Here is a 24,740-nt window from a genome sequence, read left to right as displayed (position 1 = left end):
AACCAGAGACCATATGTTAAGCCAAATAAGCCAAACTCCTCAAAAGTCAAGGATTGTATGTTTTCTCTCATGGAAGTTAGAAAGGAAAAGGAAATGTGGGGGTGGGGGTGGAGATGGGGGTGGGAATCTCATGAAAATCAAAGGGAGATCAGTAGAGGAAAGGGACCAGGGATTAGAAGGAAGGGAGGGAGCAGGGAAGTGCTAGAAAGTGACACTGACCACATTATGTTGTTACAGTGTGTCCACATACGAATTAATATAATAACAAATTCCATCATTATGCACAACTATAAAGAACCAATAAAAAAATACAGAAAGAGGAAAAAAAGAGCAGCTGATGCTCCAGTTGTATGTGTGTGTACTTTGTTGGCTATAATAAAAGGTACTTCTAACTGAGGGTAACAGGCAAAGTTTGAAAAACTATACAATTTGGCTTCTTTACCAATCAAGGTAAAAATGGAGAGAAAGAAAAAAGAACACCACATAAGAATGACAGAGCCAACCACCATTCTCACCCATTTCCTGAAGGCAGGCCCGGCTGTGTGGAGCTGGGGGAGAATCCTGGACCCGCCCCTGGTACCATAGGCCTCCCCTTGCCACATCTCAATTTCCTCATGTGCATGATGAGTGCTGTGAGCAGGATGGTGTCTTCAGTTCTTCGTTTAGGATTTCATAGCTTGAGAATAACAAAGCTTGTGGGAATAACACCGGATGGAACTGGCTAGCCGGCATTCCAAATCAGCCAAGAATGAGAGTCTAGTCACCATCAGACATGTGCCAGGTACTGTGCCATGGTTACAAATAGCCTGCAGCACCAGGAAACTGTCAGACCAACCACTGTGCTAGGGGTCTAGAAGGAGCACCTTCAGAGAACTAGAATGGCTCCAAGCACAGTCTGGAACACAACCCAAAGCACAAGAAGCCCCAAGGCTGGGAGATCAGCAGAATCTTCTTAGTAGAAGATCAATAGGTGGCATGACCACAGCACCCCTGGACAAGGTCTTCTCAAGACTAGGGAAAGGAGGAGCAAGGGTTCCAAGAAGGACAGAATCCATGAACACTACCCCCAACCACCAAAGAATAACCACAGAACAACATGCACTGAAAACAAATTAGCTGAGTAAACTGCCTTAAATTCATATTAGAACCAGGAAAGAGGAAAAAAGACTCAGAACAAACTGAGTTATCAAAGCATAAAAGACAGAATGAAGGAACAAACATACAAGGGTAAGGAAAAGCTTCCTAGTAAAAAGGTTATTACACCCATATTCACAAGAGCTACAAGGTTGAACCAATCTAAGTATGATGGCCAGTTTTCTTTTGGGGTACAGGTACTGGACATTCAACTCAGGGGCAATTTACTGAGCTATATCGCCAGCCCTTTTTAAATACTGAGACAAGTTCTCAATAAACTACTGAGGCTGGTCTTGAATTTAAGATCTTCCAGTCTCAGCCTACCAAGCCGCTGGAATTACAGGCATGTGCCAACATGCCCAGCATGATGGGCAGTTTTGTGTCAACTTGTGTACCCAGTGACCTGGACTGGACATTTGGTCAAAGCATTAATTTTGGAGAGTCTGTTTCTGGATGACATTAACATTTAGATCAGTAAACTGCATAAAGCAGATTGCTCTATCCAGTGTAGACTTTCACACTTCATCCAATCAGGTAAAGGTCTGAATAGAATAAAAAGGCTGACAGACTCTTCGCATGAGCAAGAGAGAACCCCTGCCTGACTTCCTCATGGCTTTTGAACTCAAGGTAAAAATGGAGAGAAAGAAAAGGGAACACCACATAAGAATGACAGAGCCAACCACCATTCTCACCCATCTCCTGGCTATAATCAGCTTGCCAACTATAAATCTTGTCAGCTGCCATCATCACATGGGGCTATTCCTCATAATAAATCTCTTCTTATAAAGAGATCTATAATAAATCTCACTGATTGCTTCTCTGGAAGACCCTAATACACCAAGTGTCCACCAACAGATGAATGGATAAACAAAATGTGGTATATAACACAGTTAAATATTATTTAGCCTTAAAAAAAGAAGTTCAGATACATGCTACAACATGGATGAACCTTGAAGACATTATGCTAAATGAAACAAGGCAGTCACAAAAGGATAAATATTGTATGATTCTACTTATATGAAGTTCTTAAGTAATCGATTTCATAAAGACAGAAAGGAGAATGCTGTTTCCCAGTGGCTTGAGGAAGGAGAGAATTGGGAGTCAGTGTTTAATGGGGACACAGTTTCAGCTGGGGAAGATGAAAAAAATCCTCAGATGGAATGGTGGAAATGTTTGCAGAGCAACATCAGTATGCTTGATGCCAATAAGCTATATACTTAAAAACAATTAAGATGATAAGTATTATTATACAGATGCTCCTTAATTACAATGGAATAATATTCCAGGAAACCCATCACAGGTTAAAAATATCTAAGTCAAAAGTGCATTTAAAACAGCTAACCTACTAGGCATTATATCTTAGCCTCACCTACCTAAAACATGCCCAGAACACTTACATCAGCAATTAAGTGTGACTTAATCATTTAATACAAAGGTTATATTAAGTGTCAGAAGAGCTCATATAATTTATTAAATACTATATAATACACTACAAACTATCAGCTGTTTATGCTCATACTGCATGACTGTGTGGGAATCTGAGCTCATTATTGCTGCCCAGCAAAACAAGAGAGTAACCTATTGCACACTGCTAGCCCAGGAAAAGAGCAAAGGCCAAAAATCAAAACATGGTTTCTCCTGAGTGCATTTCACTTTTGCACCAATACGAAAACCACCATAAGCAAGGAACTATCTATAAGTGTTTTTTTTTTAATATTTATTTTTTAGTTTTAGGTTGACACAATATCTTTATTTTATATTTATGTGGTGCTGAGGATTGAATCGAGTGCCTCATGCATACTACAGTCTACCACTGAGCCACAACCCCAGCCCCTATGAGCGTTTTATGACAATAAAAAAAGGTTGGTTTGTTTGTTTTTGTTTTGTTTTGGTGGTACTGGGGATTGAATTCAGGGGTGTTCTACCACTAAGTGACATCTTCAGACATTTTTGTTGTTGTTGTTTTTAATTGTGAAGCAGATTATCACTACATGCTGAGTTTGGCCTTGAACTTATGATCCTTCTGCCCAAGCCTTCCATATCACTAGGATGACAAGTATGTACCTTTAACTTTTACAAAGTTTATAACAACCAGCCAGGTGCAGTGGCACACACCTGTAATCCCATCAGCTTGAGAGGCTGAGGCAGGAGAATCGAAAGTTCAAGGCTAGCCTCAGCAACTTATCGAGACCCTGTCTCTAAATAAAATAAAAAAAGGGACTGAGGAGGTGGTCCAGTGGTTAAGCTCCCCTGGGTTCAATCCCCAGTACAAAAAAATAAAACAAAATAAAATAAAGTTTATAGCAACAAACTTAGTGAGACCCTATCTCAAAATAAAGCAATAAGGGCTGGAGATGTGGCTCAAGCGGTAGCACGCTCGCCTGGTATGCTGTGCGGCCTGGGTTCGATCCTCAGCACCACATACAAATAAAGATGTTGTGTCCACCCAAAACTAAAGAATAAATAATAAAAAATTTTCTCTCTCTCTCTTTCTCTCTCTCTTAAAAAAAGGAAAAAAAAAGCAATAAAAGGGAAATTATCTGGAAGACTCTATTACACCAAGCATCCACCAAAAGACAGGATTATAGCTCAGTGGTAAAGCACTTGCTTAGCATGTTCAAGGCCCTGGGTCTGATCCCCAGCTCCACAAAAAATAACAACAACAACAAAACAAAAAAATCCACAGAGGAGGCACTATGTGTTATTGTGGTCCAGACAACAGAATCAGTTTTGAGCACATGGCTCCACTGGAGGAATTCTTCCACTGGAAGTCCTATTACAATTAGGAGTAGCTGGGGAGGTAGGGAATCAGAACCGGAGAGAGCCTCTTTGTGTTATGTGTTGGGGAGTTGGTGGGTAGGACTAGGGGGACTGAACCCAGAGATACTCTAGTACTGAGCTATAACAACAAACAGAGTCTCACTTAATTGCCAAGGTTGCCCTTGAACTTGTGATCCTCCTGCTGCCTCAGCCTCCTGAGTCACTGGGATTATAGGTGTGCACCACTACACTACTCTTGGATCTGGTTGATGGATCTTTTTTTTCAGTTGTTTATGAAATAGATTTTTATTTTCATTTTTTTTTTTTCATGTGGTGATGAGGATCAAACCCAGTGCCTCATGTGTGCTAGGCGTGTACTCTACTGCTGAGCCACAACCCTGATGGTGGTGTATCTTAACAGCTGGTTTCCACTGTTCTAATGCTAGATGCCCTTTCTACTAAGGGGACACCACCAGAAGGTGAGTTTGAAGATGGGGCAGAGAGAGACAGGGAAAAGCATTCCCAACATTTCACAGCACAAATGGTGGGTTTCCAATAATTGTCCACAGGCACAACCTTTAGGTGCAAACATTTGCCTACACTGCTCACATCACCACCTTTCTTTTGTCTGTGAATTCTATTTTTCTGAGGGCTGAACAGGCTCCTATTCTGAGTAAATGAGGGACCCTGTCTAGTCATGGTGAAGACAAGGCTTAGGAAGTACCTCAACATCCCGCTTCAGTTTCTCCAGGAAGTTCTTTTTACTCTCTTCCCCCACATGCAGCTTCTGTCCTTCATTGAGGAAGTCATTATCTTTGAATGTTGGCAAGTCCTTGGCCTGGAGAGCAACAGCAGCATTAAGTTAGGTGGGCTCACTCACTTGCCCCAGGGAGAACGAGCTGTTCTGCTGAGAGCAGTGTGTGCAAAGGGAAGGGGTTTCTTTTTAACACAAGATGCTCAGTTTGCTCATTAGCAGCACAGGAGCCTACAGGCCCAGGCTTTGGATAGGCAGGAATGGCAAATATGTGGCATATGTCAAACAATGAGGACTGACCAAAGGATCCTTTCATGCTGAACCTGGACTATGCCAGAGCTCAGAATGACTCTTGCTGAACTATAACATGTAAATCGTCTCCATCCTGGCAAGACCATAAAGAACCCAGAGAGAGCAGAAGTAAAAGGCTGGAGACTGAGGCCTATACCAAGGTCAAGCAGGTGCTTAGTAACAGAAATGTACTGGTGACAGCTGCATGTCTGGGAACCAGGCTAGGGGCTGTGGAGGGGGAGGGACAAGATGGCCAACAGAAGGTGTTTCTGATTCCAAGCAACCCTTCCACACTTGCTCAGCGCCAGCATACCTTCTCTTTGTCACTTGCTTCTCTGGCAACAGTAGAACCCTGAAAGGATAAGAGCCATCAGGAGAAGTTCAGCAGAGGCAAACTCCTTTGAGCAGACAAACATGCACTAGAGTTTGGGGAGAGCTGGCAGGTGAATGGAAATAGGCTGGTTAGTACCCTAGAGGGGCCAGGAGGCAGCAACTTGTCCACTCACTCAGCATAGCCCACTTACAGAGCTCTGACTACAGTTACAGAACTTTCAGTCTAACAGGGGACATGGACATTAAAGTGAGTACACAATTCATCAATTCATTATAATGGTGCTAAGTGGTATGGGGAGGAGACACTCTGACACTATGAGAGCATTTAATGCAGGGGATGCTCCTGGAATGGGGAGGAGCAGTGGCCAGGGCCTACTTGCTGGAAGCAGCAGCATGTGAATTGAAGCTAAGTAGGCAGCCCTAAGGTGGGGGAAGGGCAGGGCTGCTGAGAGGGAACCTGTTCAGGCAGTATATGTAGAATCCTGGAATGGGAAGGAGCATAGGCACTGCAGGGATGCAAAGAAAATCAGTGTGGCTGCAGCAGAGGGAGGGGACAGCAGTATGAGGTGACAGAAGTCAGGAAGCCTGGTTCAAGAACAGTGGAGCATCCTGGTTCACAGCCCCAAGTGCATCCTTCTCAAAGCTTAGAAATGTACTTGCACTGTCACTCCACAGGGCCTGGACAGATGTCAGAGTATGAGCATCAGCATGGCCTGTCCCTGCTCTGCTACCCTGGGTGTGCACAACTCACAGACAGGAGTTGAAGAGAATCTATAGTTATGTACATATGGTACATTTGTCACTGTCATCTGGACTTCAAGTAAGAATGGTCTGTAAGAAGCAGGCACATGAACTCCCGAGTCACATGTCATGCCAATGCATGTGCTCTAGCTTTCCCAACTAGGCAGAAGTCAGAGCAATGGCCTCTCACAGCCTCAGACATAAGGTGGCCACACTGCTGGGAAACACAGAGCCCTTTACCTTGAGGTCATACTTGCGGTGTACAGTGAGACGATGGCTAAACACATTCCTTGTAACCACCATGTAGGTTTCCACGCCATCCACAGTCAGGCGGTACATGCCCAGGAACTGTGGCAGAAGGGTGTTACCATGACACTCCACTATGAACTAGAATGGGAAGCAGGAAGACAGGGAAGGTTAAGGAACATGAAGGTGCCGAGCATGGATGGGGCTCTACCAGGCTAAAATGTTCCCCAGCTCCCTGGATTCTACTTCTAGACTAGTGGTTTTTTCAAGTGAGTTCTGTGAAATAATAGGGGTTGCTCAGACTTACAACAGGCGACAGCCACCCCACATCCACCTGGCATGGCAGAGTGAGGTTAGTTAAGCAGGCAGTGCAGAGTCCCTCCAGAAGACCACCTAAGATTTTTTTTTGTGGTGCTAGGGATCGAAGCCAGGGCCTTTTGCACGCAAGGCAAGCACTCTCTCTACCAACTTTGCTATATCCCCAGCCCGCCACCTAAGATTTTGTTTGCAATAGGATTCCACAATAGGACAATCATGGATCCAGGCCTTGCTCTCCTCTGTCAGCCTAACGTAGGAAGGCCAAAGGGCAGAGAGGAGCTGCAGAGGTAGAGATGGGACCCAGCGTCTGGGAGAACAGAGTGGTCCCACCCAAAGCTCTCATTGCTGAAACCCCCCAAAGACCAGAATTCCCTTCACCACTCCTCTGGTGTCACAGAGAGAAGGCCCAGGCAGGCTTAGGACAGGCACCCATATGGCACCACAGTACTCCCTGCTTTCTCCCTGGGCAGGTTCCAGAGGAGTGGAAAGATGGATTGGGAAGGAATCAATCCTGCTGCCTCACCTCTTTCAGAAGAAGCAAGGCAGATGCCAGAGGATGAAAACTCTCCAACTCAGACAAAAAAAGCTATTCAACCGGGACTGAGTCAGCAACATGCCTTTGTGGCTCCTTTTCATGGGCTGGGGCTGTGGCTCAGTGGTTAAAGCCTTTGCCTGGCATGCGCGAGGCCCTGAGTTCAATTCCCAGCACCATAAAAAATAAAATAGGCATTTCACCTCACAGAAACAGGGAGGAGCTACTGCTTGGTTATCAGGAAGCATTTGCCACTACTAGAGAGGACATGGCCCGGGTCCCTGAGAAGCCCACCAGGGGTCCCCTCTCTCCTTCTTCTAACCCATTCTCCACTGCCCAGGCTTGGGACTCACCATACCTGGTGGTATTTCTTTAAGATGTTGTGCATCTCAGCCACATCCTCACTTGACACAGTCTTGATGACAAAGCGTCGGTCATAGGTGGTAAGGAAACGCGTACCACACCGGCCCTGGCTGTCACTGTTGATGGGGGCACTGCGTGTCACTGAGTTCTGAGAGCCCAAGACAAAAGCAGCTGGTTTTGGAAAAAGGCATAAAGATTCTTTTCTTCTTCTTCTTCTTTCTTTCTGCAGTACTGGAGATGAACCCAGAGCCTTTCACATGCTAGGCAAGCCACACTATAGTCCTAGGATTCTGACTTTGATTCTGAATCTTCTCTGATGGGCTGGATTGTTCAAATGTCAAAAACACTACAACAGAGGGTTCCCAGATGGGACCTTATCCACCTCTTTGTTCTTGAGGTATTCATAACCCTTCCTAAAATCTTCCTCTACTATGATAAATTGACCCTTACAATCTGCCCCTGATCTTAGACTAGAATAGGAAGAGGACTATGAAGTGTCATTTCATCTTGATCCTAGAGAGCTAGCCTACAAACTAAAACAGCCTCAGATTTGAGGGGGCTGATTCTAATCCTGACTCTATTAACCATATTACCTTAGGTGAGCCATATTTCACCCTGAGTTTCCTCAACTGAAACACTTAGGAGGCAGATCGAGTGAATTTCTCCAATCTCTTAAGTGACAAAGACCAAGCTTAGGAAAAACACAATGGGCCTAGCATAAGGACACAATGGACACAGTCACCTCTTTTCCCTGTATTAACCCTGAGGCTCAAAAACCCTTCCCAAAATGGGAGGCTGATCCTCAACTTCTGGTCATCAACCTGCCCCCTCATCTCAGCTTCCTGCTCTTCTGTGAATGACTGGAAGGCAGTTATGATAGACTTTCTGGCTCTGCCCCTACTCAATCTCAAGTCCCCACTAGGATCAGAGAGCAAGAGAGATGGGGGACAATGTGAGATGACCAAAAGCCATGTGTTCACACAGTAGACCCCTGGGAGACAAGGCTGAGGGGAGACCCCAGTTGTTCCCAAGAACATGGAGATCCACTCATAGAAGTGCCTCCTTTCCAGATCCCTGCCCCATCTCTTACTGAGGATTCTACTTTCTACTGTCACCCAATGAGTCCTCAAAAAACCATATGGGGGGCTGGGATTATAGCTCAGTTGGTAAAGCACTTGCCTAGCATTTGTGAGACATGTGTGGGTTTGATCCTCAGCACCACATAAAAATAAAATAAAGATATTGTGTCCATCTACTATAAAAAACATTTAAAAAACATGGGGGGGATAAGCGCCATCTTCATGGAGGAAACTAAGTCTGAAGGGTTGATGGGCTCTCTATGTTCCTTGGAAAAGATGCTAAATTAAAGGAGCTCCCCAGAAATAGGACATCCCCAACCCAGAAATGCTGAGCAGGCTGCATGAATGAGTGACCTCTCTCCATGCCTGTGCCTCTGCCAATAAGACTTGCAGCTGTGAGCCCAGGTGGAGGTGCAGCTCCGCCTGCCTTAGGTCCAGGCAGCTTCTTCCCACTAAATCACTGGTAGCCCATGGGCAGAGGCCCTGCCCAGAATGTCAGCCCTGCTGCCCTCATTTCAGTCTTGAGCAGTCATGTGCCCATCAGGCTTTTAAAGGCAAAATGCAGACATGGGATGATGTGGTGAGATAGTCCAGGGACAAGGAAGGAACCAAAGGAGAAAGAAGGCGTCCCAGCAATTTGGGGTTCCAACAATGGCAAGAAGTTTTTAGAAAACCTCAGGCTCCAGACAGGTCATGATTTAGTTCAGGGTCTGATCCTAGCAGAGGTGGATGAAGGGACCTCACAGTACTTCTTAGATGTGGACATTACTGGGTGCTCAAAGCCCTGAGATCTCCTCCTCCTTTCACATACCCCCAGCCTCCTAGTCAGTATATCGTGTCTATAGCAGGCCCTCAGAGTGAAGGCAGGGAGGGACATTTGTGCCTGAGGCCCACTCTGCTCCTGTGAACTCTGTGAAAGGCTTATTGGGATTGAGGGGCTTACTGGGATTGAGTAGGCATCCGTTTTAGATTTTACTGTGCTTGTACACTCCCCTTTTTCCACCACAAATGGTTGAAAGTCAGCTATGTTTTGAAAACTATAAGGTGAAGTGAAAAATTCTCCCACCTTTACCTCTAGGCTGTCTGCTAGGGGAAGAAGGTCCAAAGAGAAGGGCAAGGTATAGAAGGGACTGAAGCCAGACTGAATGGACTCTGAGTCAGACTATCATGTTCTGATTTTGGGACTGATTCCTCTCAACAGGCTTCTAAGACAGTATCACCCCTGAAAGGGGCAGTTGCCCTGATATGCCTACCCCACTCCCACCACCAGATAGAGGACAAGTTTAAGAGGTGACACTCATACCTGGGAAGAGGTTACACTACCCTTGAAGTCTTCCTTTTCTAATCTGTCTTATCTGCTTTAAGAGGCCTCATCTCTCGCTGGCAACAATTCTCTCTCTTAAGTCAAACTACGAGGAGAGGGTTCTTCAGCCTAGACTGGGAATGTCAGACTGAAATGAAGCAGCTTCCATACATCCCTCTCCCTCCCACTATTCACCCTCCCAGGGACAGGAACGTGAACTGAGGCATCCTCAGAAGCACATCTAAAGCCCCTGTCCCTCCAAGAGCCCAGCAGTCCTGGGAAAGACTGCATGAACTAGAATAAGATGTGACAGGGGGGACACAAGGACGGCTGATGCTTTTTCCTCTATTTGTCCTGTGGCTTCCTGACCCCACTCCATTCCCAAACCTTCCAGGTTTTACTAGACAGCCCGTACCTGGTAATCCTGATCATCAATCCCAAACCTCTCACGGAGATTTCGGAACACCATCGGGCAGTACTCCTTAAACTTAAAGCGGCTGGGGAGGTTCTCCCTAGGGAAAGTAGAGCATCACTCAGCTTCATTCTGACATCAGAACTCCTCAAATTGTGGCCCACAGATTGCCCCAACCTGAATAATCTTTCAGGCTTAAATGCTGATTTCTAGGTCCTAGGAACTCTGGAGGTAAGTTTGGAAATCTGCATTTTTAATAAACACTGCTGGTGATTCTAAGCATGTATAAACTTGAAATTTTTACACCTAAGCCAGGCCCAGTGGTACACACCTATAACCCCAGCTACTTGGGAAGCTGAGGCAGGAGGATGAATAGTTTGAAACAAATTTTGCAAAACCCTGTCTCAAAACAACAAAAAAAATTATGTCTCTATTCACTTTGTAAATATTAACATAGTCTTATACTTATGGCTTGTATACTTTTCTGTATGTGTCCTTCAATAAAATTTAAAGGAGAAAAAAAAAAAAACTAGCCCAGTGAAGTGAGACTGTGTGTAGGGCATACCTCACAGGCACTGTAAGTGCTACCGCAGGTCACAGCATATTAACTTCTGCTGTGAGGTAATATCAGTCTATAGGGAAAGACCCCTCTCACCAAAGGCCTCTCTCCTCTGGGGATGTTCCTACTGAAACATCCTGAATGGGTATTCAAGACATTCTGCCCTGGGCTTCTACTGGAATGTACGAAAAAGTGAGGTATGAAGAGATCCCCACTCAGTTAACTGGGATCCCATCTTTTAAAGCCATGTTTGCTGACTTCTGGCACCAATCTATACCCTTTCCACTCCTTAGACTGATCAGAGGACTGGATCCTGAAATGGCTGGTGGTACACTGCCACCTCTGGAGCCCTGGGCTTCTGGATCAGAATCACCTCTTTTTCTACCTGAGTGGAGATCTGCTTTTCCTTCCTTAGGTGGCCACTTAGCAGGTGGCAGCTATGAAGACAGATGGCTTCTAGAACAAGATGTTATTATTAACGATGGTAAAGAGAGAGAGGCCACTAAAGGATATTCTGAAATCAAGCTTTTGCTCTGAGCTAATAGTCTGGGAATAGTGGGGTGACAGCCTACCTGGTAAGGTGGTAAAGGCTTTAGAACAAAGGAGAGTAGAACCAGGATGGACATAAAGAAAGGAATATAGTAAATAGCAAAGGGTCCCTAGGGAATCAGTAGGACGAAAAAACAAGGCCTCAATAGGGCTTAGAGCAGGCTCCCAACTGTACCAGGTGAGATGGCTACTGAAGGGTCTCCAACAATGTCTGAGACAACCTTCAGACACTGGTGATATTCCAAGAAGCTACAAGGGACAAAAACAGGAAGAGTTACTTTGGGTAGTGCCCTTGAGCACTATGCTTAGCCTGTTGTTTACACACCAGTCAGGGAGAAAAGCTCTTGGCTCACTGCAGGCCAGGAAAATGCCTGGATGGTTCCTGCCTCAGACTAAGATCAAGATAGGGCCACTACTGAAGCCACATACTAAATACCCTAGCTCCCAAATTGCTCATCTCTCCAGAGCTAGCCCTCTATGAATCACCCAGGACCTAGCCACACATCCCAAGAGACACTGGAGGTGGCAGATAAAGAAATGCATTGACCAGAGAATGCCATGGAGAGAGAATGTCATTACAAATGCATTTTCCCAGCCAGCTTATCTACTCTGAGACAGATGCACTATTATACTCTGCCAGGTGCTGGCGTGGCCCACCATGCATGAGGTCACAGAGGTTTGAAGGAAAAAAATGCTCAAAAAACTTGAGCCCACTCAGTAAGCAACTTACTTATTGAAGAGATGATTATCCACCTTGATCTTGCTGTAGGCTTTGAAGTCATCTGGCATTAGCATGACAGGGACAGGGACATTGCTCAACTCATTGATCTGTAAAGCAAAAGAAGAGGGAGGTCCTTGAGATAATATGCTATCATGTGGAATGCCACCATCCGTCTACAGATTCCTTCCTTGTCTTTATTTCTGCCCTTTTCAAGTTCCCAACCTTATGTCCACCTGTTGAAATTCTCCCTCTAATAAGGTACAGCTCAAAAGGTACCTCCTTCATGAAGCTTTCCACAATACTCCAGACCATAAATAAATACTCTTTCCCTACTTGGAATTCCTGAAGCATTGTATGTATCCTTCCTTTGGCCATCTCACAGACATTACATATTGTAGTTAATGTAATTAATAAACTTCATGGGCCTGTTAGATTTCAGCTAAGCAATACTGTTACTGATCTTTGGGGGCTATGCAGTCCTTGGCACCACAAATTAAAACATGGCAGTTACTCAGTATTTGTCAAATGCAATACATGGATCAATGAATAAATGTCCTCCAATCTAAGTGCATATTAATTAAAGCCTTTGAACATCCTCATGCAAACTGTGGGCTATTCAAAGCAGGAAAAAACATGGGTGGGTTTGTATAGGTGTGTAACTTTGTATCTCCAAAGTAAAGGGTCAAACTTAACGGGAACAAAAGAGGTAGACATCTCACCCCTGGTTCACTCTGGCCCTCTAGCAAAAGCAGGGCCAGTTCCCTACGTAATGGTTTGCTTATGTTGAACTGGGGGAGAAGGATTAGGATCCCTTGCCCCTACTGTATACAAACCTTCTCAGTGTCTTTCATCTCCCTTCAGAGTTGGCTTCCCATTGGTACAGAGCTGAGTGGGCAGATCCTGCTCTTCCCCATCCCATTTAGCCTATTAGTGGTCTAATTAGCCACAGATGTCCTCTTCCATCACTAAAGAGTATTTGACATTTGACTCTCAACCCAGTTGCCATTAATGCATTCAGAATTTATAGAGGAAACCTTAGTCCTGACTTAATGGATTGGGGGTTGTGGGGCACAGCCTCGTGTCTCCCAGATACCTTTCTTGCAAATCCTATTATCTCAATGATGTGGCAGGGAGGGAATAACCTACAGTCATTAGGACTCCTCCAGGAGCATAAATGGGGAAAATGGCATTTAATTTGCTGCCCTTTTTATGTTTCAAACTTTTTTTATTTAGAAATATCAGAGGATATAGAAAGTTCAAGTTAATTCAGTCTGGGGAATCATATCTTCTCAGAGTTGGATTTAAAAAAGCCAGTTCACTCATCAGGAAGTAGAGGAAGGTGGAGGAGTATATGTATACAAAGAAGGGACAATGGATAGAAATATAAGTTGATGGTGTGGTGGAGACAACAAACTGCTGGCAAATTTGACTGATACAGACAATGAGTGTGATCCCATTTACATGAAACTCCAGAACAGGAATCTACAGGAAAAAATCACCTAAGAGGCTGTCTGGGTAGGTTGGAGATTGTCAAGTGTAAAAGGACATGAGAAGTATAAGGTGACAGAAAAGATCCATGTGGGCTATGGCTGTGGCTCAGCGGTAGAACACTCGCCTAGCATGTGCGAGGCTCTGGGTTCGATCCTCAGCACCACATAAAAATAAATAAATAAAATAAAGATATTGTGCCCAACTACAATTAAGAAATAAATATTAAAAAAAAAAAAAGAAATGATCATGTGTTGTTTGGAGTGATGGTTATATGATTAATCACTCTAGGAATGAGTTATACTTTTATTATTTTGTCAAAAATCTGTAAATTGTACACTTTAAAATGTGTGTATTTATTGTATGTAAAGTTTTCATCAATAAAAGTGATTTAAAATTTTCCAACATCCTGGGCTGGGGTTATGGCTCAGCAGTAGAGCACTGGCCTGGCACGTGCAAGGCCCTGGGTTCGATCCTCAGCACCGCATAAAAGTAAATAAAATAAAGGTATTATTTCCAACTACAACTAAAAAATAAATATTAAAAAAATTTTCCAACATCCCAATCTGTAATGACCTTTATCATTAAGCCCTCCCAACAGTCAAATAAAACAACCATGCCAACTCATTCCAGAGGTGATCATGAGAGAGCTTGACTGTCAAATCTGTGCCTACAGAGAAAACCATTCCACTTCCTTATTTTTCTGCCAACAGAAACAATTCATGATGGTGGTACCACTTCCTTTTTCCTGGTATATCAAGCCTGACTCTGAGAGTTAAAGGGGAAAAAGAGAAAAAGAGATTCCAGGTTCTGAAGCAATTCACCTTTTCTAGCTTGTCCCACTGGCTCACAGTATGGCTTCACACCAAAACATTACAGAATCTGCTACGAATTGATTCTGGTTAGTCCAAGATCCAAATTTAGTACCAAAGTCAGGGATTGATACTAGAAGAAACAGAAATGACTAAAACACTTACTTGAGAGAGGTCAACTGTTCCTTAGCCAGGGTGAATTAGTCTCACAGGACCTATTAATTATTTATTATCTCTCTAGTCATTATTTCTCTGTGTAAAATTTTTTTCTTTTTTGCGGGGGCAGTACTGGAGATTGAACCTAGAGGCACTTCACCATGGAGCTACAGCCTCAGCTCTTTTTACTTATTATTTTGGAGCCAGGGTCTTGCTGAGTTACCCAGGCTGGCCATGAACTTGTAATCCTTTTGCCTCAGCCTTGGAAGTTGCTGGGATTACAATCATGTGCCACTATACCCAGCTCATTTTTACTCTTGATTATAAGTCTAATAATAGGAATTTTTAAATTCAAATAATATATTGGTGGACAACCCATGAACCTCAATTATATAGACTCACCCCTTTTTTTCCAATAGGCCACATGTAGATTATTCACTCTTAGGGATTAGTTATACTTTTATTCTTGTACCAGGGATTAAAACCAGGGACACTAAACCACTAAACTATATCCCCAGACCTTTTTGAAAATTATTATTATTTTTTATTTGAGAAAGGGTCTGGCTAAATTGCTTAAAGCCTCCCTAAGTTGCTCCTGCCTCCAAAATCACTGTATATTTTTCACTTTTCATTTCTTAGTTGTGTTAAATTTTATATCCTCAGAGTTCAATTCAATTTCATATGAACAGGAGTTATTGAAAAAGCTACTATATGCTTCATTCTGTGGATGATGTGTGTGTGTGAGGAGGGGTGTCAAGGAGAAAGGGTTATGTACATTAAAGAACTATGAGGCTTATACTCTAATCAAGGAAATGAGTCAAAGCAGTAAACAATCTTAAGAAGAACACGGGACACAGAGGAGGATAAGGTTAATATGATCAGAGGATCAGACCCCCTGGCCCTCACACATCAGGCTACAAACAGGCACCTAGGTCTTTCCCGGTATTGCCAAGAGCACTCAAAACTGGAAAAATCTACAAGATCATGTTATACGCCTGCTTAAAAATCTTCCATGGCTCCTCATCAACCTCAGTGTAAAGTTTTAAACTGGCATTCAACACCTTTTCTGATCTGGCTTAGACGATGTCAAACTTCTACTCAATTTATGACATCCAAACACTGTCTCAGAAACTGGAGAGACAAAAAACAAAAGATGTCCTCTGTTTGGCTGTGAAGACAGACAACAGTAACTAATATAATCTGATGTGTGCTATAACTGCCTAGGAGATGGAAAAAATAGATTAAGAAATTATTGATTCTGGGGTAGGGGTGTAGCTATTTAACTGCAACATGTGAGAGCCCTGGGTTTGACCCCCAGCACTGCAAGGAAAAGACAGAGAAGTAAAATAAAAGAAAAAGAGAAAGGATTGCTTCTGCCCAGGAGTAGGAATGAGGGAACGGATTGCTAAAGGAAACTATGGAGAAATAAATTTGAGAAAGCCCTAATATCATAGTTCCCCCCCACAAAAAAAAAAAAAAAAGACAGGAAAGGAATCCTAGGCCATGGGAACAGTGAAAACCAAGCCTTAGAGTTATGAAATATACTGCCATTTTAAGAACGGTGAGTACATTATGCAGGGGCATTTGGGTAAACAGAGGGCAGCAACACAGGTCAGAGGTAGTAAGAAGAGCAAGGGGATAACCGGAAAATATGTGAACCATCTAGCACATTACAAATATTAATAAATGATAGCTGTTTCCATTGGTCAAGTGCCTATGAGAGGTTGGTGCTTTCTATCATTGTAAATCACATATACATAATATATATTCTAGGGCTGGAGATATAGCTCAGTTGGTAATGTGCTTGCCTCACATGCACAACACCCTGGGTTCAATCTCCTGCACCACAAAAAAAATTTATATATATATTTTTTTCCTCTATTCTGTGCTATGATTTCTAACACTAGTAGCCACATATTATTAATCTGATTTTGCAAGAGAAGATCAAACACACAAACACTATGTGAAGAAACAGGATTTGATCCCAGGTCTGTCTGATGCCAGGTCTGTCTGTCTGGGCTCTTTATACCATGCTGTGCAATCCTGCTTACAGATGGCCACCTTGCCTAAGGCTGTGTTTTCCATTCCTTGTCTCAAGGAAAAAGCATTATGCCCACTTTATAGGAAATAAAAATGAAGCTAGCAAAAAGAAAAGAAAAATATGACTGCTCCAAAGCATACCACTAATAACCAGCAGAGCCTAGATTTGAATTTAGGCTTGCCTACTTCGTGATAGATTTAGACTTGATTATGCAGCAATGGGAAGCCCTCTTAAGTTATATCTGGGGATTCACAAGTTGGGCAACACAGAAAGGAATGAAAACCAAGAAAGAACTGCAAAAGGCAAAGAAGCAGTAAGACCATTTACAGACCATTTATTTAATACAATTGTTCAGATGATAGACTGCAGACCTAAGAATAGAAAGGATAAAAGTCAACAGAATCAGCTAAGATCTAGCTCAATGACAGTTCCTGTCTGAGAGGTTCCCTGTCTCGCCCAGGTTGAATTAGTTACTCATTCCTCTGTGCTTTCTTTACAACCTAAATATCACAATCACTTAGGTAATTATTTTGTTTTATATGTTTGATTTCTCTACTAGGCTGTGAGTCCCTAGAAGAGACTTTTTTTTAGGGGGAGGGGTACCAGGGATTGAACCCATGGGCACTTAAAAACTAAACCACATTCCCAAGCCCTTTTTAAATATATCTTATTTAGAGACAGGGTCTTGCTAAGTTGCTTAGGGGCTAAGTCAGAGGCTGGCTTTGAACTTGCAATCCTCCTGACTCAGACTCCTAAGCCACTGGGATTATGGGCCTGAGCCGCTGTGTCCAGCAAGACTCTATCTTATGCATGTTTATGTCTATAGAAAATGACTAGTACATAATAGTTATTAAGTAGAAGAATGGATGGACAGAAGAGGAGGAGGGAGGTGGGGACTGAAGAATGGCTAGCACTAGGATAAATGGAGAACAGAGACAGCAAGGCTAGAGTGTCTATGCCAGAGGCTCACAGTATGGAGGACAGGAAAGAAGGTTAACATCAGCTACTGAAGCTGTGAGGTTTCTTTCTTTCTTTTTTTTAATATTTATTTTTTAGTTGTAGTTGGATGCAATATTTTTATTTTATTGATTTATATGTGGTGCTGAGGATCAAACCCAGGGCCCCGCACGTGCTAAGCAAGTGCTCTACCACTGAGCCACAACCCTAGTCCCAGAGACTGAAGTTTCAAATGCCAGGGAGAGAAGAAAAAAATTAGTTGACAAAGGGAGCAACTACAAGTTTTGAAGCATAGAAGGTCTTGCCTAATGCAACATGTTAGGAGGATGTGGCTTTGCTTTACTATTTCTGCACATTCCTAGGCCAATCTTGTTCACCTTCAGCAGCAGCAGGGGTACACTGTGGAATGCAAACTCATTCAAGTATCAGGCTCAGTACAACACATTAGGAAGGTAAGTCTGTTGTATGTCATGTCACATAAGTAGTTTTTGGATTATCCACATGATCAAGTCCATAAACTCTCAGGAGAAATAATGAGAAAGCTAAACAAACTGAATAAGAAAGAACTTGAGAGGGCTGGGGCTGTAGCTCAGAGGCAGAGCACTTGCCTAGCATGCATGAGGCACTGGGTTCAATCCTCAGCACCACATAAAAATAAACAAATAAAATAAAGGTATTCTGTCCATCTACAACTACAAAAAAAAATTTTTTTTAAAAAGAAAAAAGAAAGAACTTAGAAACAAAGCATTCACTCTGTGCTGACCCTACTAGAGATAAAAATTCAGTCACCAGCTAGGCATGTTGGGGAGACTGAGGCAGGAGGATCACAAGTTCAAAGCCAGACTCAGCAACCTAGTGAGACCTTGTCTCAAAATAAAAAGAATTGAGGACGTAGCTCAGTGGTAAAGCACCTCTGGGTTTAATCCCTGGTACCAAAAAAAAAAAAAAAAAAAATCCAGTCACAACTTCTAATCCAATGAATTTCTGACTCCAGAAGCCCCCACTTCCCTGCGTATGACCTTCATAGGAATTGTTACCTAGGAGGGATGGGTTAGCCACACTGGCTTCCTGACATGTCCCAGGGCTTTGACAGCAGTTCAGCAATAGGCTGGCCACCAATGGCTTATCTGTTACCTGCCACCATAGAAAACACAACGTGCTAGCTAACACACTCCTAGGACCAAGGAGGTCCAAGCAAGATCTGGAACTCCAGGGAAGAAAAGAAAAAGAACAGAAAGTTCAGGGAGCCAATAACTCCACCCCTGGGTTTATTCCTTTTTACATCTTCATTTTTCTTCTCCTGTTCGAGTCCCCCTATTCTCTGCAAGAAGGGAACACCTGCTGAAGGGCAAATTTACCCAAAGGCCTGACCAGAGCAAGAATATTTACTGAAGATCTCTAAAGCAGCAGGAAAAGAGAAAAAAGTAAGGAAAGAAGGTTCTGGGTCTGCATTAAGCAGAGAAAAAGTGTGGACAGAATGGTTATGGGATGTAGGAGAAAAATTGAGCAGATATTAAGAATGACTCTGTTCCATACACAATAATAAAAATGAACACCAAATGCACTACGATCTAGATTTAAAAGCTAAAACTAGCCAGCCAAGTGGCATATGCCTGTAATCCCAGTGACTTGGGAGGCTGAGACAAAAGGATGGCGAATTCAAGATCAGCTGGGGCAACTGAGCAAGGTCCTATACAACTTAGTGAGACCCTGTCTTAAAATAAAAAATAAAGGCCCGGCTCATGGCATATTTCTGTAATCCCTGCTGCTCAGGAGGCTGAGGCAGGAGGATCATGAGTTCAAAGCCAGCCTCAGCAACTGCGAGGCACTAAGCAACTCAGTGAGAACCTGTCTCTAAATAAAATACAAAATAGGATTGGGGATGTGGCTCAGTGGTCAAGTGCCCCCGAGTTCAATCTCCAGTACCCCCAAAAAAATAAAAATAAAAAGGGGGACTGGGGATGTAGTTCAATGGTAAATTCCCATAACTAAAAGCCAAACTAAACCAAACAAAAAAAAACACCAAAAAAAGATAAAAACAACCACCAAAACCCCCTAGTGTATGTGTACACACACACACACACACACACACACACAAAGAAACAGCACTATTCATAAGAACCAGGATGAGGAATGACCTAAATTCATGGGTAGATGAATAAGAAAATGTGGGAAATACATAAAATGGAATATTATTTAGCCTTGAAAAAGGGAATTCTGCAATATTCAACAACATGGATAATTTTGAGGACATTATACTAAATGAAAACAGTCTCAGAAAGACAAACACTGTATAATTTCCCTTAATAAGTTATTTAAAATCATCAAATTCATAAAAACAAAGAGTGGAATGGTGATTGCCAGGGGTTGGGAGGAAGGAGAATTGGGTAATTAATGGGCATAGGGGTTATAGCTCAGTTGGGAGAGTACTTGCCTCACATGCACATGTCCCTAGAGTCAATCCTCAGCACCACAAAAAAAAAAAAAAGTTTCAATCAAGCAAGATGAATAAACTCTAGAGATCTGCTGTACAACATTGTACCTATGATAAACAATAATATATTATACCCTTAAAAACTGTTAAGAGTGGGGATGGGCGTGGGGCTCAGTGGTAGAGTGCTCGTCTTGCAAGTGTGAGGCCCTGGGTTCAATCCTCAGCACCACATAAATAAATAAATTAAAAGATATTATGTCCACCTACAATTAAAAAAATATTTTTTAAAAAAAATGTTAAGAGGGTAGGTTTCATGTTAAGTATTTTGATCATGGTAATTTTTTTTTTTTTTTATAAAGAGCTAAAACTATAAAACTTTTAGAAGGAAATACAGGAGTAGTCTTTACAACTTTGGTTAGACAAAGCCGAAGACATGATACTAAAAGTATAAGCAACAAAAGAAAAATATATAAACTAGACTTTATCAAAGTTAAAACATAAGTTTCAAAGGATACCATGAAGAAAATTAAAAAACCCAGAGTGAATGGGAGAAAAAATTGTAAATCATTCATCTGATAAAGGATTTATATCTAGAATACATAACTCTCACAACTCAATAAAATGTGACAACCCAATTTAAGAATTTATACCAAAAAAAATTTTTTTAAATGGGCAAAGGATTTAATAGACATTCTCCAAAGAAGCACACAAGATGCTTAACATCATTGTTATCAGGGAAATGCAAATTAAAATCACAATGAGATAGTTTCACACTCACCAAAATGCCTATACTAAAAAAAGACAATAACAAGTGTTGACAAGGATGTGAAGGAATTAGAACCCTCATATACTATTGGTAGAAATATACACTGATGTAGCTGCTCTGGAGAAAAATCTTGCAGTTTCTCAAATGGGTACCATCAACTGCTCTTACTCCTCTGATCATATTGGTAAAGTTACACCCATACCTGGTTCCTAAAAAGCCCAAAAGCATTAGATCACATCAGCCTTCCTGGTTTCCATACTTCTTCCCAGATATTTCTTCCCTAATTCCAGACCCTCTGAACTGTTATTTCATCCACTAAAACTGGGTTTCTCTCTTTACTATTCTCCCCCGACAGGTCCAAAGTCTTCTGAATTTTCACCTCGTTTTCACTACACTCTTCCTACACAAAGTCCAGGGGCTGCCTCTCTTGTCCATGAGAAGAACTCCTTTAAAAACACTGAGTTCAGGGCTGGGGATGTGGCTCAAGCGGTAATGCGCTTGCCTGGTATGCGCGGGGCGCTGGGTTTGATCCTCAGCACCACATAAAATAAAGATGCTGTGTCTACCAAAAACTAAAAAATAAATATTAAAAACAATAAAAAAAAACACTGAGTTCAAAGACCTTTCTTTTTCCACCTAGAATTAAACCAACTGTCTCATGAGAGGATAACTGGCTTTTGCCAGTTTTTGACATAACCAGTCAGGTACAGTGCCACACACCTATAATCCTAGCAACTCAGGAGGCTGAGATAGGAGGATCGCAAATTTAAAGACAGACTCAGAAATATAGTGAAGACTTAAGCAACTTGACAAGACCCTGTCTCAAAATAAAAAGGGCTGGGGCTGTGGTTCAGTAGAAGTATCTCTAGGTTAAATCCCCAGCACCAAAAAAAAAAAAAAAAAGCAGAAAAAATGACATCCATCCTTAATATTTGATTTACCATAGACCAGTATACCTAGATGCTTAAATGGTAAGGAATCAAAGGAGAGAGGATATCTGAAAACTCAGATGGAAAAAAGTTGTGACATCAGGCTTCTGAAGGAAGGAAACCTCCAAGAAAGGTTTGATCCACCAAAACCAAGTAGCCCTGATCCCCAAGAGAATTGCAAGATTTTATATTCTTCTGAGCATGTGTCTCCACTTCCCAGATGGGGACACTAAATTACACCTTCTTGTAGATCAGAATGAAGCAATAAAACAAGAGACTAACTCACCTCCAAAGCTTACCTGTCCAGGGCAGTGGTGCTCTATATCCATCCCACCCAGGTATACTCATTCATATTTAGATGCATGGCTCTTGCTTAAAAGTCAATGCCTTTCCAGCTAGCTCCTCAAACTTTCTTAACTGCACTTTTATCATTGAGTTAGACTTCCAACCCTTTATTTTTTAATTTTTGAGATACGGTCTCGCTTAGTTGCCCAGGATGGCCTCCAACTTGCTATCCTCCTATCTCAGCCTTCTGAATTGCTGGGATCACAAGCATGTGCCACTACATCCAGCATCAAACTGTTTTAAAGTTGGCAAAGAAGAAGGTGAATACCGTGTCCATCTGCCATTCAAAGGCTTTCATCTCATTGCCTGGGCAGACTCGCTGCCTATCTAGCAGCAAACAAAGCACCACTCTCAGGAAACGGCATGCACAAGCACACACCCCAGAACACATATTCAGATTTTCTAGCAAGACTATAGCTCCCATCTATCCTGGGATGTGAGGAAAAGGAACAGGAGGCAAAGAAAACAGAGCCCTATGTGCTGGACAATGAACTCCATCTCTTGCTGTAATCACAGGCAAGCTACTCTTTCACACAGGACCCAAGTTCCTTCCAGCTATTCCAGACTTAGGCTTCTCCCAGTTCTCTACAGAGACATAATGCTTTCTAGTGAGATGCAGGATAGAGAATAAAATCAAGGAATGACTTCCAGAAAGGGACACCGGGTTCACATTTTGATGACCCAGTTTCCCACAAAATGTTGCCAGATGACCCTGGTGGCAGCAGGAAGCAGGAGGAGCAAATTCTGCTGGATTGTTGGCCCAAAGCAGCTCCTAGAGGTCTGAACATTAAACCAGTGTACTCACTACCCTGCCAGGACCCTCACTAATCCCAGTAATGACAATGAAAGACAATCTACCCATGACCAACTAAGACTTCACATATAACATGTGCTTTTCTATATCAGATGTATCACATAAAACCACGGCTCAGGCTATGGTTCATCAACCTCCAGCCAAAGCGACATCTAGCTCCTCTACCAAAACAAAGCAAAGTCTTGGGTCCCTACTCATCATTTGGTCTAATTTCAAGAGTTCAGAAAAACCAGGGAATCTAAAGAATTGAAATCCACAGAAAACCCAAAACTTCATTTTCCTCATTCCAAACTTATAGCTGGCAAAGGTGGTGCTTCAGGTCTTTTTACTTCCTCTACTCATTCCCAGTGTAGGAACTCACAAAGAAATGGTCAGAAGGCAAAGAGCAAGTGTCTAGAAGAGAAGACAGACCCTAAACAAACAGCTCTAAAAAAGTCACCCAGCTCAAATTCTGTATCCAGATCCAACTTCCTGGCAGAGCTGATGGACAATCTCAAAACACCCCAAGATCCAAAGCTGATGGACAACAGTCACCATTAGTACATCCTTGAGAACCATAAAGTAGAAAAGTCAGTCTTTGAAATGAACACCACAGAATAGGGAAGACACAGTATTTAAATTATGAATAGTCCTTATAATCAGGCCTCTACTACTCTCAAGACTGTTACACTTACTCTCCTCCCTCTTCCAGAAGGACCCTAATACCGTGTCTGTACTCCAAAGAACCTGTGCTTCTCCAGTCGATACATCTCGTTCAAGAAAAAAACAAATCCAGGGAGATTTCCATAGTAGGGGTAAGTAGGCCTGGAGGATGGGAAACTTTGAGCAGCTACCCCAACCAAATGACTATACACAGAGGAATATTAACGCAGGCCAGTGCCACTTGCCCTGTCAACGGGACAATGATCCGGCAAGGATCACTTGCCCTACAAGGGGCAAGGAGGAATACACATGTAACCAACAGGGTGAGATGAGAAGCGAGTCAGAGGGGACCAAAGGGATTCCGCTGCAGCCAGGCCTTCCCTCTGAGCTCCAGGGGTAGCCCGAAACGAGCACACGGACGCAGGAAGCCAGAGGGGCTGGAGGGAAGACCGCGACCGCACACCGCGGAGACACCAGGCCTCGCGTGGCGTTCGGGGAGTGCACCGCGGCCGGATGGCAAGCAAGGGTGGGCGGGGGTGCGTGCAAGTGGCTTGGCCAGGGGCTGCAGGCGTCACCCTCGGGGCCCGCGGGGCGAGGGCCAGGGGCAAGCGGACAAGCGGAGGAGCTGGTTACCGTGTGGTTCACCCCCCACATCAAGACGCTGAGGATCGGCTCGCTGGCCCGGAATAGCTTCACTTTCTGGCACACGAAATGCTTCTTCTTGGTCTTGGTCTTGCTGGCGCTGAGCGGCGCCACCGCCACCGCCGTGGTGCTAGTGCAGTTGGACGACATGCCCGGGGCGGCGGCGGCGGCGGCGAAAGGGGGGGCGGCGAAGACAGCGCACAAGCCAGCGGCCCCAGGCCTCCCCCAGACCGATCCCCACCCCCGCTGCCTCACCGCGCCATGGTCGCGCCCGTCCCGTTACCTCCCCACCCCACCCCGTTGGTTCCGTCCGCCCCACGCCCCGCCCTCCCCGTCCGCCCCGCCCCGCCCCAGGGAGCTGGCCGCTCCCGCACCCCGCCCCCAGGCGGTGCCACCGCCCCGTCGTCACCAGGCCCTGTTCCCCACCCGGGTGGTACCGCTCCTCCTCCCAGGGCCTGACAGGAATCCCGCCGGCCTCCGCAAGCCTCAGAACCCGGGGCCGGAGCAGGGAGAGGAGGAGGGATGGGCAGGTCTCACTGTGTACCGCGGGAGGAACTCCCTGTCCTACCCCCCCCCCTTCAAAAGCCCGGGCTTGGCTCGTTCCCTCAACCTGAGGTGC

At 43.7% G+C, this 24,740-nt stretch overlaps 1 protein-coding gene across 3 annotated transcripts in view; it reads right to left on the bottom strand.

Annotated features, from left to right (window-relative positions):
- Nucleotides 1-24,346, bottom strand: part of Pip4k2b (phosphatidylinositol-5-phosphate 4-kinase type 2 beta) — a 30,211-nt gene extending 5,865 nt beyond the window's left edge. Inside the window, exons 1-7 of one of the 3 annotated variants that reach the window (XM_076869564.2) lie at nt 24,113-24,346; nt 12,105-12,202; nt 10,270-10,366; nt 7,468-7,620; nt 6,254-6,400; nt 5,253-5,291; nt 4,619-4,732 (exon numbers count right to left, since the gene is read on the bottom strand). In XM_076869564.2, coding sequence (XP_076725679.1) covers nt 4,619-4,732; nt 5,253-5,291; nt 6,254-6,400; nt 7,468-7,620; nt 10,270-10,366; nt 12,105-12,202; nt 24,113-24,271 — 807 coding nt within the window. In that variant the 5' untranslated portion in view covers nt 24,272-24,346. Of the gene's footprint in view, nt 1-4,618; nt 4,733-5,252; nt 5,292-6,253; nt 6,401-7,467; nt 7,621-10,269; nt 10,367-12,104; nt 12,203-12,928; nt 13,067-24,112 lie in introns of those variants that run through there. The other 2 variants (XM_076869565.2, XM_076869566.2) reach the window with 2 other exon arrangements.
- Nucleotides 24,347-24,740: the final 394 nt, after the last annotated feature.

The sequence above is a fragment of the Callospermophilus lateralis genome, chromosome 11, assembly GCF_048772815.1.
Source record: "Callospermophilus lateralis isolate mCalLat2 chromosome 11, mCalLat2.hap1, whole genome shotgun sequence".
In the NCBI taxonomy this organism is placed as follows: Eukaryota; Metazoa; Chordata; class Mammalia; order Rodentia; family Sciuridae; genus Callospermophilus; species Callospermophilus lateralis.
The sequence above is the reverse complement of the archived record's forward strand: the minus strand, read 5'-3'. Positions and strand labels throughout refer to the sequence as shown.